This window comes from Nansenia antarctica (assembly GCF_963989245.1).
Source record: "Nansenia antarctica genome assembly, chromosome: 8".
NCBI classification, from domain to species: domain Eukaryota; kingdom Metazoa; phylum Chordata; class Actinopteri; order Argentiniformes; family Microstomatidae; genus Nansenia; species Nansenia antarctica.
This window is the reverse complement of record NC_137678.1, coordinates 28,237,768-28,255,644: the sequence shown is the minus strand read 5'-3', so window position 1 is coordinate 28,255,644 and position 17,877 is coordinate 28,237,768. Positions and strand designations below refer to the sequence as shown.

The following is a 17,877-nucleotide window of genomic DNA, read 5'->3' as shown; positions in this document are numbered from 1 at the left end:
GATGCACAATCCATTGTACCCCACCAAATCTGGAAAAAGGAGACATGGAAACTCCATTAGTATTATTATCCTGCTGTGCTTTATGTGATGGGGTGGATGCTGTATTTTGTGATGAGTTTTTTGCACAGGTACTGCAGATGGACATAAGATATGTGGTGCAATAGTTGTGCACGGTGCCTACAATTAAAAAGAAAACGGAATAAATGTATTGAGGGTGACCCTGGCACATCATGTTGCATGTTAGGATATTTATAGCATAGCATAGAGTACAGCACAGTGTTTTATTGTATAGTATAGTAGATAGTGTACATAGCCTTTATTTATGTAAACCAGCTCTTTTCCTTTTTTTATTTTACCCTTGGCCCTCTTGTCTTTAGTCTTTTTCCAAGCACCAGGCGAGCCCCCCCTCCTAAATTTCGTTGTATGGTACCTGTACTGTATTAATGACAATAAAGACCATTCATTCATTCATTCATACAGTTTGCGGCGTAGATGTGTCCCCTAATTTGAGTATGCTGCTCCGCCCTTCCCAGTGTAGCCCACCGTCACCCGGTTTGCTAATCGAATGGACCCTGGCATTAACAGATCACATCCGGTTGAAAATACAAACCGCGCCGCACCGTTACGAACCGAGGTATGTCATCCACTTACTCTGTGCCATATTAACACATTTATCTCGTCTAACATAGATATTATGACTCACATTAAGTGGCACGGTGCTAACACACTATGAAAGGAGTGTGGAACAGAGCTATCTTCATATCTTCAGACGCTTTTCATTGCCTGTCCGCATTGGTTATGTACATCGCTATAGCTAACAATGCTATGCTAACACACTGACAACACGGAGGCCTAGTCATCACACTGCACTGATATTTAAAACATCGCTAACGTGTGTAAGGTCATTTCATCAGCATGTCGTTTTGTGGCACACAGTAGCGTGTGTGTAGTGTGCTACATCTAATGTTGCTCCCATTGCATGGGAAACACACACACGTGTGTGTGTGTGTGCGTGTGTGTGTGTGTGTGTGTGTGTGTGTGTGTGTGTGTGTGTGTATAGCTGTCAAAGTCATTTGTTTTTGGTCATCGTGGTTTGCACATGATCTAATGTTGTCGTCTCTTGTCTGTTGCAGCTGATTTGTAATTGCTATGTGTTCCTGATGATGACCCCGACCACCAAGGAGGGCATGTCTCTCATCGACAGAACGATGCGAATGAGGCGGGAGGAACAGGCGCGACAAGTGGTCCTGGCCTGGGCGGTCCTCAACGTGTCGCTCGCCGGCATGATCTACACAGAAATGTAGGTGGAACAAAGTAATGTGTTAGCTAGATCTCATCCAGTCATTCTGTATTGAAGTGAACGAAGCACCGTGCAACTGATGCCTGGTGATTGTTTTGTTTTAACAACAAGCTGTCCGTTTTCTTCTCTCAGGTCAGGGAGGTTGCTGAGTCGTTACTACAACATATCTTACTGGCCCATCTGGTACATTGGTGAGTGGTGATGCTACTGTATGTTATTGATGAGGGGAAGAGCTTGCATTCTATTAGGAGACATGATGGGGTTTGAAGCCGTGGTGTAGTCTAGTTTTTTCCAGTGGGTATACTGTGATTTTTCCCCTCCCAGCCTCATATCATTCATTTCGGAACGCCATAAAAATAAATCTGCGCTCCCTGTCTAACGTTATATATATATATATATATATAGGTATATATAAATATGTCAAAATGCAGCACTATCATGCACAGATCAGCCTTATAACATGTAATTTATATATATATATATATATATATGTATATAGTATATATAGTATATATATTGTCATGGTTTCTTAGGTTTTCATTTTAGAGACATCTAGTGGACATTTTATGACATTACATTTGTTACTGCCTTTATTCAGTTTCGGTTTTGATTAGTCACATGACGAACATTAGTCACATGACGTGAGCACACTGTTCAGACGTGATAGCTCGTGCAACAGCTAGTTGAGAGAAAAAGCTCCGGAGAATCTCTTTGTTTACATTCTTGCCCTGGAAAAGGCTTTGCTTGTAAGTTGCCTTTTCTTTTCTTGTTTAACTACAATGTATAATGTATATGTTTATAAATACATAGCTTATATTATTTAAGTATAACTATTTGTATTGCTATATTGATATTATATGTTGGCTACATACTGTTGATGTTGAAAGTGTAACAGTATAGTTTTGAGCATTACAGTAATTGTACTCTTATGTTTATTTACAGTTTTACAAAATAACCAAACGACCACTCATGTTTCTGAGGGTTGAGTAACGAACTAAACTTTACTCCAGCGTCTGAGGATTCATTTGTGTGTCAGTGTGTGTTCGCTATCTGTGGAAGTTGCGCCCTGGTTACGCGCAGTGGGAACAGAATATATATATATATATATAAATATATATATATATATATAAATTACATGTTATAAGGCTGATCTGTGCATGATAGTGCTGCATTTTGACATATTTCATGTCGCATCTCCCCCCCTTTGATGGTATGGTCCAAATTTCAAGTGCTTCGTAACACAGACGGGGTGAATTTTATGAATGAAAGTGAAAGTTCTGTCACAAAACGCCGTTACGTATCCTCACTAGGGATGTCCCGATCCCATTTTTTCACTACCGATATCAATCCGATATTTGTATTTATTATTTTACTCCTGAATAAAAGCAAATACTTCCCCAGTATATAGTCCACAACAACAGTTGGCTATTAAAGACTGCCAGCCTTTATTCAAGCAACAAAAACAGTACTCTGCAGTACTCAGTGACCAACTGGTTTAAAGTTAAAACAATTTAAACTGCAGCATTCAGCATTGTAAAAAAAAAAAAAAGAGTTACTGTCTGATTTCTAGTTTTAGTGCCTTCATGTTTTTATTCTATTTATCTTCTCTCACAAATGGCAAATCAATTATAGCACCCTTTTTAAAAGTGTAGCCTAGTGACGCTGCTGGTGAGACCAGAAACCAGTCCCAGAATCAAAGGGGTGTCAGCAATATCTGGTTTTCGTTTTTTTCATAACAGGCAACTTGTTTTAAGTACCACTCGATATAATACACAACAGTTTAACGATCACTAAATACTTATAATCTGTGGGTTGGATTCACTGTTGCCAGAGGCTACCGGTAAGTGATACCTGGCTTGTAAACATACTTTCGTTTTAGAACTAAACGTTAGCCACTAGCTGTTAGCAGCATTTTTAGCAGTCACCGTTGAGCAAAACATTGATACAAACAAACATTCAAATACTCGTGTCGTCTTGAATTCTTTTCCGATTTCAATGTATGACGCATCATTTGAAAGCTTACCATCTGTAGTTTCAGACTATGTAAACAACCGAAAAATTACGTATACAAATGGTTTATGATTTCACCAGCTAGCATCATGACATTGTCAGACTCATTACACACAGGTAGCTACTAGCCAACTCTCATGCTCGTGACCACTGACTACTACTGTTGTCATCACGTGAGTGACACGCCGGATCGCGAGCCCCAGATCGCTGCCTATTTTTTTTCTGGTGCGATCTGCGATCCAGAATTCAGGACCAATATCGCGGCGATATCAATATCGGATCGGGACATCCCTAATCCTCACACACTTTTAAGTGGGTATATGGAAATCCTTGGCCTTTCCTAGTGGGTATACGACGTAGTCCTGCGTATCACGTAGACTACATCACTGGTTTGAAGGGAATCTGCACTAACCCATTGGACAGGTTACTGGTAACGCTTCTAATTATAAGCGGAAATGTTATTAGGGCAGTATAAGACAATTCATTTGCTGGAATAAAATCGTTGCCACTTCCATGTCACCCTTTTGTCCCAGAGCTCGCCTTGGCCTCTCTCTTCAGCCTCAACGCCCTGTTTGACTTCTGGAAGTACTTCAAGTACACCATGGCCCCCTCCACCATCACGGTCACCCCAGATCAGCATCGCCTTCTGGGCCTCAGTACCTCAGGTGAGACCTTGATAAACTATTGAACCATGATTGGAGGTACACAAATGTCTTGTAATTTGTGTTGGCTTTGGTGCCCATGACATGACAACTGACACTGTCAGTTAAACATGCCCTCATCAGGATATGGAAGTGAGGTCTGACCTGTTTTCGCTCTTGGACACTCACATACTCGACGTTAGATTATTTGCAACGATGACCAAAACAAATGATTTTTTTTTTTTTTTGTAAGATTTTATTTTCCATTTTCTTTTTACACAAAACATTATACACACCACATCCTAACCTAAATACACCACAACATTTATACGCACCCATTACTTGACAAACATCACAATACATCACAGCTTGACAAACATCACAACACATCTCAACTTGACATACATCACAACGCCTCACAGCTTGACATACATCACCACACATCACACCTTGATATACATCACAACACATCACAACTTGACAAACATCACAACACATCACACCTTGACAAACATCACAACACATCCTAACATCTCAAAGCCCCACTTTTTTTAAACCGTCTAAAGTTTATCCCAGTTTACCCCCTATACTTATCTAACTAATATTTCTAATGCATAATCTAATTAATCTCTTAGTACTATGTTTCTTGCACTATCTTTACATCTTAGCTAAGGCCTTCACTATCTCTCCCCATATCTTTTCAAACTGATCTTTCTTATTATTGTCTATGGCTAAATTCTTCTCTATATTGGTATAATAAAGAATTTCGTTTTTCCATTGTTGTAGTGTTGGAGGTTTACTTGATTTCCAACTTCCAAGTATTAGTTTTTTAAATATAATTGATGAGTACATAATTATCCACCCCCTAGGGTATCTTACTGTGGCTACATCCTGGAAAAGACAGATTGAAGGATCAAATTTGAATCTTTCCTTATGTACCCCTGAGAGCCAATGTTCTATGTCAACCCAGGTTTTCTGTACTCTGGGACACTCCCAGAATGCGTGTATTAGTGAGTCTTTTTTTCCACACTTTAAACAGTTATCTGATACATTACTATAATACTTATGGATTTTATCTCGCGTGTGGTAGACTCTATACAATATTTTATATTGGTTTCTCCCCCCCCTCAGGTATCCAGGCCTCTCCCCCTCAGAAGCCAGAGAAGAAGGAGGCTCCGGCCCCGGCCCAGTCCTCGCCCCTCCAGGGTCAGAGCGTGCTCAGCTTCAGCCCCTCGCGGCCCGCCAGCACCAGCCCCAAGTTCTCCCCCAGCTGTGTGCCCGGCTACAGCCCCCCTCTCACCAGCCCCAGCACCCCAGGAAGCGGCGGGCACTTCTCCTCCTCACTGGCCTTCGGAAAGGTCTGTCCGTGGCGGAGCTGCTACATGTTTATACTTGTTTACCTGGTTCTCCCTGGGCATCTGTCAGTGTCAGCATCAGCATCTGAGCCATGTGATCCGTCAATACAGTCCTTAATTGTCCTTGAGGGGATAAATAACCTGTTCCAGGAACAGGGGAGATCCTGCACTTAAGTGTCCAACAGATGCTGATGCGTTGTTAGCAGACGTTTTGCTCTTAGTAAAGACATTAGCAGTTGTAAGCCTTTATTTTTTTTATTTAAAAATAAATAAATAGATGTGTGTTGATTTCAGGTGTTGAACTACAGCCCGTCCCCCGGGTCCAGCCCGTACCCCAGCAGCTTAGGCCCGGTGGAGGGCACCAGCCTGAGGGCCCGGTACCGCACCTCCCCCTCCCTGTTCAACTCCCCCGGGGGGAAGGAAGACTACATGGAGGACCTCAAGACCCTGGATAGGTTCCTCCGTACCGAGGAGGAGAAGAGTCACCGCAGCCAGTTAGGTGGGGACGGCTGACGATGACTGAATCCTAATACTCGACCATCTCTTTCTTAAGGGCAGGGTTCCCGCGCTGGTCTTAAAAAGCCTTAAAATCTAAAATCCAGCAATCCGAATTATAAGGCCTAAAAAGGTCTTAAACTAAAGTTTTTCCCCCCTAATTTGGTCTAAAGAACGAGGTGCTAGGTCTTAAAAAAATGTGTTTTTCGACAGTTAACTGTTAATGTTAATAAATGTACTTTTGAGTAATTATGGGACTTATTTATTTTATATTAATTATCCTTCAGACTTTTTTTGTCTGTATGGCAGTGAAATCCCTAATTTCATCACCTCGAGGATGACAAAAAGCTATCATACGGTGTCGCGAATAGGTCTAAAATTCTATTCAAAGAGGTCTAATAAGGTATTAAATTTAAGTTGTTGAAACTTGTAGGAACCCTGCAAGGGACAGTGTTTCCCCTACCATTGCCTTGGGGGGGCGGGCGGGCGGGCCCTAACCCTAACCCCCCGCCCCCCCAAGAAATAGGAATTATTACTGACGGAGACACCAAACATCTGACAAGCAGGCTAAAATATCCGCGTTTTTTAAACGCACCCAACCCGAATCTGGCGAGTGGCAAGCCCATAGGCTCGTTGGTAACGTTAGTCCGCCGTAGTCTCGCATAGCCAGACCTATCTCCACACTTCGCGCTGTGCCAGCGCTGGAGAATAATACAAGATTTTGCGCAAGTGTGCGCGCGAGACGCGAGAGTTTTTGCCGGCTGTGATGTCTGCAGATTGAAAGTAAGCAAGTTGAAACGTTAGCTAATATTGCTGAGTGTTCTGACAGAGAAAGTTGGTTAAAATTGGTCGTTATTATCGTGACTAGAAAGTGTCTGACTATAGTTCCATAGTGTAAATAGCGTCAAAGAACTAGCAAGCTAGCTAGCTCAGAGGTGATGAGATGAGCTAGTCTCCTTGCACACTTGCCAGCTAAAGAGCTAACTGGAGGCACTTTATTATTTTACTTAAAGTAGATATCAGGGCTCTACGCTAACCTTTTTCACTAGGAGCACATGTGTTCCTAAATGAAAAATTTTAGGGGCACACAAAGAAATTTAGGAGCACAGTGAAACATTTTATAATAACACATTTTTATTAGTGATTTTGCAATTTTTGCACCAAAATCACACATTGGCCCATGCCTACAGCCCTACTAGACGCAGAGGATATCAGTTGTCCATATGCTTTTGTATGTTGGCCGTCTGGCACGCTTAGAGGTCAGCCAGCGGTCCACGGCAGGAGTGGGATCGAAGTCCTCGACAGAAGGCCCCTCCAGGCTGATCCTCATCAGGTCTTCGGTGGTGGAGACTCCAAGGCTGCTTCTTGTTGAATTCTTAATGCGGTTCTGCGCAGAGAAGCCTCGCTCACACTGGGCGGCTGAAATGGGCATCGACTTGCCAGCCTGTTTCTGCCCTCTACAATATTTGCAGAACATGACGTTTTCTTTAAACTCTAGCCATGGGAAGATTTCCAGCCACTTCGGATTAAATCGATATGTTTTCCCTCCGCCGGCTGCAATGGACGCTGGGGTGTCATCTTCGCTAGTAACGTTAGGCCTACTAACGTTGTTCTCAGCCTCACTGTCGCTACTAGCCGTCTCATCCCCATCTCTCTCGTTAGTTGAACCAGCTTGCGAATTACTTGGGCCCTCACCGGATTCCTCTTTTTCTTTGTTTCTTTGACTCGCAAAATACAAATGAATGAAATCATTTTCTTCATTTTGAGTCAAACTTTCGATAGCGCAGCCGTGTTCTTCTCCGGGAAAGTTCACACCACACGTTATCACAGAGAGCTGTACTGTGGTTGGCGGAATCGGATTGTGGCTTGTGGAATATGGGACTTAAAAAATATATATATTGTAGTGTAGTGACCGCTCGTTAGCGAGCAAAGTATTCAGAATTCACGGCGTGTGTTGACTCAATCACCCAGGCTGCTTAGCGGGTGATATGACGGGATATAAGTGGGACAGAGATGAATGAATGTTGTTGTTGTCAGTACGCTTGCAGAGAGTGAGAAAGCTGAAATCTTTCACTCGTGAATTATTTTCCCGGTTCGCGCAGATTTATTTTTAGAATAAAAAATAAATCTGTACTCGCACAGTGTGCTCGTGAATTTATTTCTCTAGTCGCACAGATTTATTTTTAGTCGCAATTGCGAGTGAAATGGTCGCACTGTAGAGCCCTGGATATACTATCTTTCTTATTCTGCTAGAGTTGGGCTTCATGGTAATACCATAATGGCATTACAGTACATGGACAGTTGATTGAAGCATTGGAAATGTCAGTTTTTTATAGTTGGACATACGATTTTTTTTCAGGTGAGAGAGTAAAGTCAAAATGACATTATCTGACTGGATTGCCCACAGCAATCCAATATTCAATTATAATTATGTTATAAATGGATATGGATCAATTTATGCCTCTTATTAGATTATAAATACTCTGGCTGTTTTGTTTACCTTTTGGTTGACAGCAAAAGGGAGAGAGGAGGATAGGGAGGGAGAGAAGGAGAGAGAGCAGGATGGTCATGACGCTGGTATGAGGCAGGGTTTTACCCCCTGGGAGGGGGGGGGGTCCATGCCACGGTCCATGCCACCCCCCCCAAGGCAGCAAACCTAGGGGAAACACTGAGGGAGATGTGTGTCCAACGAAGCAGGTCGTTCCTGTCTGATTTGAGACTCTTCTCTTCTTGTTTTTGGTCTCGCCTCCAGGGAGTCCGGAGTCTGCGTCCCCCAACCACAGCCCTACGTTCTGGAACTATAACCGCTCGGTGGGGGACTACGCCCAGAGCCTGAGGAAGTTCCAGTACCAGCTGGCCTGCCGCTCTCAGGCCCCCTCGGCCCACAAGGACGAGACCGACCTCGGGTCCAAACAGGCCGCGGAGGAGGTCAGAGCTGTGATGAACAATCATCAATAATTCAAAGGCACACAACACCACATATGGGTAGTGTTCAAAGTGCATGCGGGGGGGGGGGGGGGGGTGTTGCTTAGTTTTTTTGTTGACGTTAAATAAACGGATGGCTTCTGGAGTCAATAAGTTAGATCGATCAATCTTTATAGTCACCGGGGGAAGATCTGCATACAGATCTGCAGACCGCAGGGTTCCCACGGGTCCTTGAAAACCTTGAAGGTTTGTGAATTTGAGCAAAAAAAAATCACGGCCTTAAAAGTTTGTGAAAATAGACATGGGTCAGTGAATGCTTGAATTCCCCTCTCTCTCTGTCAAAACAAACAAACAAAATATTCAAAAATGTTTTACTTAGCTTGTCAACTAGTAAATAAGTCTCTGTATTGCTTAACTTTACACACATTTCACAATATATTGTTTTACTGTGCTGTGGTAGAGAAGGCAAGAGACCATCTAGTGTTCACACATTCAAGCCTCTCTTTTTAATTGTTGTCTGTGAGTGGATAGTTCCTATTATATAAATTATATTATATAAAGATCTAGATCTGTCTCAAACTATGCTCTGTTGGGTCGTTGAATTTGAGGGAATTGAGTCTTGAAAGTCCTTGAAAGGTGCTTGAATTTGATGTTTCAGAAGGTGTGGGAACCCTGAGACAGATTATACAGTACATTATACAGTATACAGTGAAGTACATATACAGTACATGGGGAGAAGGAGTTAGGAGGAGGGGTGGTGTCTTTGGCTGAGGTACTGTAGATGTTTACCAGGTGAAAGTGGTCTGTCTCTATCACCCATGTGTTTCCTGACTTCTCCTGGCCAACCGTTTCATCTGCAGGTGTGGGCCAGAATCACAACCAGCCGCCTCGTGGTAGACAGCATCGACAGCTGGACGGCCAAGCTAAGAAACGTGAGCATTTACATCTTAACCATATTAGCAGATGATTTTTTATCCAAAGCGATTTACAATGAGAGATTACAGGGTCAGTCTCCCTGGAGTAACTTAGGTCTAAGTGCCTTACTCAAGGGCACGCTAGTGGTGGTCTTAACCAGGTGGGATTTGAACTTGTGTCCTTCTGATGACCAGTCCAAGTTTACCATCCACCACTACCCCCCCCCCCGAGCATCACACTGAACGAATGCTGATGCTGTGTGCAAAAGCGGTCCATTAAACATGTTGTCAAAGGAAACCTTCGATAATAGCTCTAGCTCAATACGCGATGCCGTGTGCGTTTCTCTTCCTCACAGTGGATCAATGACACCATCCTGGTCCCGCTGGTGAAGGAGATGGACACGGTCAACAGCCAGCTGAGGAGAATGGGCTGCTCGGAGCTCCAGATAGGAGGTGGGCACTGCTTTTAAATGTGTAGAGACAGGGTATCCGCGGTGTCTTGAAAAGTATTAAAAGTTGATAAATACATTTTGGGAAAATCAAGACCCTTAATAAGTATTAAAAAGTCTTATCACGATTTTATGAGGTCTTGAATTTTGTTGGTATTTTTCTGAATTAGACTCTGTCCAAAGAGTTTGAGTCCTCTTTTTTGTTGTTGTAAAAGTTCGTGAATTTATTAGTTTTATTAAAAAACTAAGATGAACCGGAAATTGTGTTGTATGATAGTGGTCTAGTCTATTGCAAACTAAAACTGCTAAGTTAAAGGTGTCACTGATGTAAACGGTTACAGCTCCAAGTGGCGGTGAGGTCTGGAAAAATATTGACAAGGTCTTTAAAATGTCTTAGAAAGGTATTGAAATTAACCTCAAGATTCCTGTATATATCCTGAGATAGAATCATGGGAAATGTTAACGCTGACATGCTTTACTGACCCCCCCCCCCCCGTTCACACTTGTTGTCCACCCAACAGAAGCCAGCATCAGCAGCCTGAAACAAGCTGCCCTTCTGAAGGCCTCCTCCATTCCCACCATGAATGCTATCGTGCAGTACCTGGACATCACTCCCAACCAGGAGTATCTAGTGGAGAGAATAAAGGGTAAGGGGGGAGGCTATCGGCTCAGTCCAGAAACAAACCACACTAGCCCCCATGCTCCCTAGACACTTGTGTAGATCTGAAAGGATTGGATACTGTAAGTACGGGCGACATGGTAAAGATGCCACCTGACCTATCAGAGGGTCTGGTGGAGCTACTACAGTCTTGCTCATATCGATCTTTACTATCCTTCCAAATCTACACAAGTGTCTAGGGGAGATGGGGCTAGGGGTTGTTTCTGGGCCAGGAGGACCATTGTTTATATTCTTGGCTGTGTCCAATCTTGCGTTCCCGATGATGCTTCAAGGGAGGGAGGGAAGTGGGCAGGAGATCTGAACTTTGACTAGTAAATTATCTTTGTGTAAAAATACATTTAATTTCAACGATGCAGTCGTCTCTATAAATAAACGGTTAAATGGAGAGAGATGGAATGGGAATGGGAGGATGGAATGGGAGGGTGACATGTCCTGACACAACGTGCTTCTTGCCCCCCCGTCAGAGCTGGCGCACAGCGGCTGCATGAGCTCCTTCCGCTGGAACGGGGGAGGGGATCTGAAGAGCAGGAAGTGGGACACGGACCTCCCTACAGACTGTGCTGTGAGTGCCATCGCCCCCCTCCGCTCCCTCTGACCAGACACATCACACCCCCCCCCCCCCCCCCCCCCAATAGGGATTTAACCCCCCAGACCCTACTCCATAGACACTTGGATAGATCCCAAAGGATTGGATACATAAAAGCATAAAAGTGATATGGCCAAAAGAATTCCACTAAGCCTATTAGAGGGCAATGTGCAGCTACTGCCGTCTTGCTTATACCTAGCTGATGCTTTCAGGTGTGTGTGTGTGTGTGTGTGGGTGGGTGGGTGGGTGGGGGTGTGTGTGTGTCTTCCTGTGCTTGTCTCTCCTCCATCCGCACTGATCTGAAAAGGAACTGGACGGGGTTAAAGCGGCGTCCGCCATATTGTTAATCCCCTGTTCTCCGTTTTCGGATCAGTGCAGGTGAAGGCGAGGAGACTGCTGTGGACCGTTGTGACAGAGGGATAAATAAATGAATGGTTGGTTTGTGTTTTCTGTTAGATCCTCATGCACGTGATGTGCACATACCTGGACTCGCGGCTCCCGCCTCACCCAAAGTACCCAGACGGAAAGACCTTCACCTCCCAGCACTTCACCCAGACGCCAGATAAACCTGGTAAGAACACACACACACACACACACACACACGCACATGCACACACACACATATGTACACACACATATGTACACAGGCATACACACACCTCGTTCCAAATTATTATGCAAATTATATTTTTCTCAGATTTTCCTAAATAGTCGATGCAAATGACAATCAGTATAATTTTCAAGTCATCAACCGTTAGAGTATAATTCAAATTTTATTGAACAAACCTCCCAATGATAACAGTATTTTTTTTAAAAATAAAAAACTCAAAATGCACTGTTCCAAATTATTATGCACAACAGAGTTTCAAAACATTTTATAGGTTGTAAAGAACTAAAAATGGTAATTTGATGAATTTAGGGTTAGGAGGTCATATTAGGAGGTCATATTTACTGAAATCAAAAGCTATTTCAAACAAAAACATCTTAACAGGTCAAGTTACATGTTAACATAGGACCCCTTCTTTGATATCACCTTCACAATTCTTGCATCCATTGAACTTGTGAGTTTTTGGACAGTTTCTGCTTGAATTTCTTTGCAGGATGCCAGAATAGCTTTCTTCTTTTGTACCACGGAAGAAAGTGGTCAGTCAGAAACTCTACATACTTTGCCGAGGTGATTTTCACACCTTCAGGGACCTTAAAAGGGCCTACCAGCTCTCTCCCCATGATTCCGGCCCAAAACATGACTTCGCCACCTCCTTGCTGACGTCGCAGCCTTGTTGGGACATGGTGGCCATCCACCAACCATCCACTACTCCCCATCCATCTGGACCATCCAGGGTTGCACTGCACTCATCAGCAGTGTTTCCTCTATATGAATTTATTGGTGGCGGGCCGCCACGAATGAATTTGCTCCGCCACCAAATGATTCAGACAGTCCACTTTGATTCAGGCTGCGCAGAAAGGCAGCGAGTTATTATGACCGGAGAACTGAAAAAAAGCATGTCCCTGAACGCTCCGCCAATCACTGTGAGTAAACTGACTCTGAGAATGTCCTCACGTCACATTTTACCGTAATACCCTATATGTTGGTTGAAGTGCAACATCTCAGCTTTCAGGGACAGTTGGATTTTTTTCGATAGCACAAACCGTTTAGAAATTACGGTAATTACAATGTCGGGTGCGGATTTGTGCCGGTGGCGGTACATTCGGCGCAGAAGTGGTATCTATACCAGATAAATAATAAACATTTGCTTACGTAATTTTTCGTTTGTTTACATAGTCTGAAACTACAGATGGTAAGCTTTCAAATGATGCGTCATACATTGAAATCGGAAAAAAAAATCAAGACGACACGAGTATTTGAATGTTTGTTTGTATCATGTTTTGCTCAAGAATGGTGACTGCTAAAAACGCTGCTACTAACGTTTCGTTCTAAAACGAAAGTATTGTAACGTCCCCACTTGGACAGTGGTTGAAATAATGACAGATAGCTTCTCTCATGTAATCTGTGCGTTTAATTGTAAACTATCTCATACACAACTTTCTTAGTTCACCCGAGCTCTCTCTCCCAACGGTCTCAATAACACACACAGCATCACAGGGGTGCATTGGCACACAACACAGTAACAGTGCGAACATGAACTCAAGCATTAATGAACATTAATGAACAGGGTTGTTCTATCTAATTTATTATGTTTGTGTTATGCTAATAAATGTAGATCCACACAGGTATACAAACTGAGATCCGTTTACTGTCAAGTGCCATTCATTCTAGGTAGTGGTGGTCTAGTGGATAGTGAGTTGGACTTGTGATCGGAAGGTTGTGAGTTCAAATCCCGCCTGAAGCCACACCACTACTAGTGTGCCCTTGGGTAAGGCACTTAGCCCTCAGTTACTCCAGGGGGAATGTCCCTGTAATTTGTAATTGTAAGTCGCTTTGGATAAAAGCGTCTGCTAAATGGCAAAATTATAAAATTATAAATTATTGTTCTGACAACACACACACACAGTCGTAAAGCTCTAACAGAACGTGACGTCGTAAAGTGCAACAAAGTGCTGCAATGACATACTGTCGTACATAACAATATTGGTATTTGATCACCTTCTATATAAAATCACCTGCTCGGCTTTAATGACTTAACCGCTATTTAAGAAATTATATTTGTTTTCGCGTGCACGCGTTTTATGCGCGCGCACGTGGGAAAAAAATTCACACACGCTGTGCGCGCGAAAGACGACCACCCCGCCACTAATGTGAAAATTCCTGGAGGAAACACTGATCAGTAAACAAGACTGTTTGGAAATTAGTCTTCATGTATTTCTGAGCCCACTGTCATGCTGCAAAGAATACCTCTGTGTCATTGGCTGCTATAGGCATAAAAGGAGAGAAACTCATGGTGTGGCCCCCATCTTCCCCTGACCTCAACCCTATTGAGAACCTTTGGAGCATCCTCAAGCAAAATATATATATGAGGGTGGGAGGCAGTTCACATCAAAACAGCAGCTCTGGGAGGCTATTCTGGCATCCTGCAAAGAAATTCAAGCAGAAACTGTCCAAAAACTCAAGTTCAATGGATGCAAGAATTGTGAAGGTGATATCAAAGAAGGGGTCCTATGTTAACATGTAACTTGACCTGTTAAGATGTTTTTGTTTGAAATAGCTTTTGATTTCAGGAAATATGACCTCCTAATATGACCTCCTAACCCTAAATTCATCAAATTACCATTTTTAGTTCTTTACAACCTATAAAAGGTTTTGAAACTCTGTTGTGCATAATCATTTGGAACAGTGCATTTTGAGTTTTTTATTTTAAAAAAAGATACTGTTATCATTGGGAGGTTTGTTCAATAAAATTTGAATTATACTCTAACGGTTGATGACTTGAAAATTATACTGATTGTCATTTGCATCGACTATTTAGGAAAATCTGAGAAAAATATAATTTGCATAATAATTTGGAACGAGGTGTACATACACACACACATATATATACACACACAAAACTGAATTCCTTTCCTTGTATTTTCTCTCCTGAGAGTCTTACCTGTCCAGTGGTCCTCTGTGGCTCAGTTGGTAGAGCTTGGTGCTAACAACGCTGAGATTGTGTATACTGATTATGTGCACTCACTGCAATGTAAGTCGCTTTGGATATTAAGCGTCAGCTAAATGGCATATTACGTTTCCAACTTAGATGTGACGAATGAGAACCTCTTCTGCATTCACCAAAGTAGCACCAATCCTCCCCATTACCAGCTCATCTACCAGGGCCACATCTACAGCCTGCCCAAGGTGAGAACACTAACCAGGTTTTTTTTATTTATTCATATGCTGATGCTATGCAATTCATCCTTTTGGCTGTAAATGTGTAGATTTTGAACAAACATGGTCTATCTATGTATGACCACTTCTGTTCAACATAATGTCATATTTTAGCATCTCACCATTTTTTTTTTTTACCCAATAACTATCAGGGTATCCGCTGTGTCTTGAAAAGTATTAAAAGTTGATAAATAAATTTTGGGAAAATCAAGACCCTTAATAAGTATTAAAAAGTATTATCACGATTTTATGAGGTCTTGAATTTTGTAGGTATTTTTCTGAATTAGACTCTGTCCAAAGAGTTTGAGTCCTAAAAACTTTTAGTAAAAGTTTATTTTAAATTTATTTTATTACAAATAGTTTTATTAAAAAACAAACATGAACCAGAAATTATTTTGTATGATAGTGGTCTAGTCTATTGCAAACTAAAACTGTTAAGTTAAAGGTGTCACTGATGTAAACGGTTACAGCTCCAAGTGGCGGTGAGGTCTGGAAAAATATTGACAAGGTCTTTAAAAAGTCTTAGAAAGGTATTGAAATTAACCTCAAGATTCCTGTATATACCCTGAATAACTATGTTCTATTCTGTTAACATGCCTCAGTCTGTCCGTTGACTTTGCTCTTCTGCTCTCAGGGCAGGAATAATCTGTTCCACACCGCTCTCATGTTCCTCTTCGTCATCAAAACTAAGGAGGCTGGGATGCTCGGGTGAGTGTTCCAATACTGGGATCACTTTTTAAGGCCAATGCACACGGCGTGCGATTTTGTTGCACGACAACATTCGATTCTCAATTCACACCACCAAAGTCGGACCAGGCAGGCTGATTACAAGGCTCTACCAATATTGCTTGCCGTGCTTCCACAATTTCTACAAGATACAACTGGGCATATTGTGCCTACATGCTCGATTGTTATTATTATGTAATATAGGTGTCTTGTAATCCCATATGAGATGGGCCGTGTTGTTGACTTCGGTGATGTGAATTGAGAATCGAATGTTGTCGTGCAACAATATCGCATCGCACACCGTGTGCATTGTCTCATTCAAAACAATGGAATCGAATTCGCGGTGCGACAAAATCGCACGCCGTGTGCATTGGCCTTTAGTCTCACTGGACAAGAGGTGATCACTAAAGACCTACTCCTGTCAGGGTCATATTGATGGTTCATATGGATGGTTCATATTGACTGTTTGAGCTCAAGTTTTTTTTCCTTTTCTCAGTTTATTTATTTGCTTGGAGCAAACTATTGTGAACTTTTCTCAAACAAATAATGACATTTTGAGAATATTAATAAGATATACATTTTAGTCAAATGATGTGTTTTGTTTTGTTTTGCATTTTACAGGAGGGTGAATCTTGGCCTATCAGGTGTGAACATCCTGTGGATATTTGGAGATTGATGGCATGAATGCCAACTCCAACCATGAACATTTCACAGAGGACACATATTACAGTGGACCTAGAAGTGGTTTAGAATTGCAGACATTTTCCCAAAAATCTGGATATTCTCTCACCTCAAGATCTTTCTGTGAAGCGTCATAGCCACGGACAACACCACCAGTCTCTAGTGGGAGGTTTCCTAGACAGATTAAGCCAAATTCCGTAAAACTGAACATCCTGAGATTCTGGCTGAAGCGCCTCCCATAAAATGTCACGTGTGTTAAAGCTGACGATCTAAGTAGATCCATATTCAGTCTTTTTTCTTCTTTTACATGTGAAACAGCGCAATGGATTTGGAACTTTATTTTTTCTCAATTTGAGGTTCATTTGGAAGTATATTGTCATTTGTGACATTTTAAAAACTATTTCATACAATTTACTTTGACCATAGTGGTCTTGAGAAACAACAGTACTGTATTTTTATCTTAGAAGTATTCACAGATATCTCCATTTTCGCAGTGCTCTGAGAATGTACGTACCAGTGCGACTTGTAAATACTATCCTATACCTCAGTTTGGTCTGGTGTATTGCAGAGGGTTGAACCCTTGAATGTATATAAGTGTACTGACTTAAGTTTTCTTTTGAATCGCTTGTCAGAGTTTGAATACTGCACTTGGAATGCTTGAGTGGTTTTGTTTTGTTTTCTGTTGAGTGACAGAGAGTCCTTCTTGCACCCTTTTGAGCAAAATAACTTTTACTCTCAAGACTGGCTACAATGCATAAGAAGAATGGTTTTAATATTAAGTAGGGCTGCAGTGGTTTCTTGCATTGGCATGCATAATAAGTGTATTCCAACTTACAAAGGGATATTTGTTCACCAGTTCAAATACTAGATACACAACCATGTGCATAGTATGCCTTTTGTTAGAATAGGAAGCTTATGGAGGGAGACAATTACATGGTCTTTACTTGGTGCCAAAGTTACCTGTGTGTACAAATCTCATTTCAGCAAATGATCTGCCTGAATGGAATGTATTTTTTAAGAACATAAATGGCAGATTCAGCAATTGCAAGCCATGGTTACAGAGACTCATATTCCCTTGTTGATAGTTTGAAATCGTTTGCTCTGGTATGTCATTTTATAGTGGTTTTCAATTGAGAAATGAACATTAAACACAAGCGATTTAGTCAGACTGTTGGGTTCTTTATTGTTACCGCCTCTAAATCTAAGTTGTAGATGACATTTATTTGGATTACCAGAATGCACCACTTGAGGGGGGTATACACTGTTGAAGTGGAACGTCACTCGCTGTGTGCT

General features: G+C 42.0%; 1 protein-coding gene across 1 annotated transcript; it reads left to right on the top strand.

The window, feature by feature from the left end:
- Positions 1-1,160: 1,160 nt before the first annotated feature.
- tmem209 (transmembrane protein 209) lies at positions 1,161-17,676 on the top strand (the record flags this gene model as incomplete). Its single annotated transcript, XM_080537951.1, has 14 exons — positions 1,161-1,300; positions 1,433-1,491; positions 3,844-3,975; positions 5,083-5,309; positions 5,601-5,805; positions 8,554-8,729; positions 9,587-9,658; positions 9,997-10,093; positions 10,611-10,736; positions 11,233-11,330; positions 11,811-11,925; positions 15,050-15,147; positions 15,812-15,885; positions 16,525-17,676. The coding sequence occupies 14 exons, from the start codon at positions 1,161-1,163 to the stop codon at positions 16,577-16,579; spliced, it is 1,674 nt and encodes a 557-aa protein (XP_080394077.1). The 3' UTR covers positions 16,580-17,676.
- Positions 17,677-17,877: the final 201 nt, after the last annotated feature.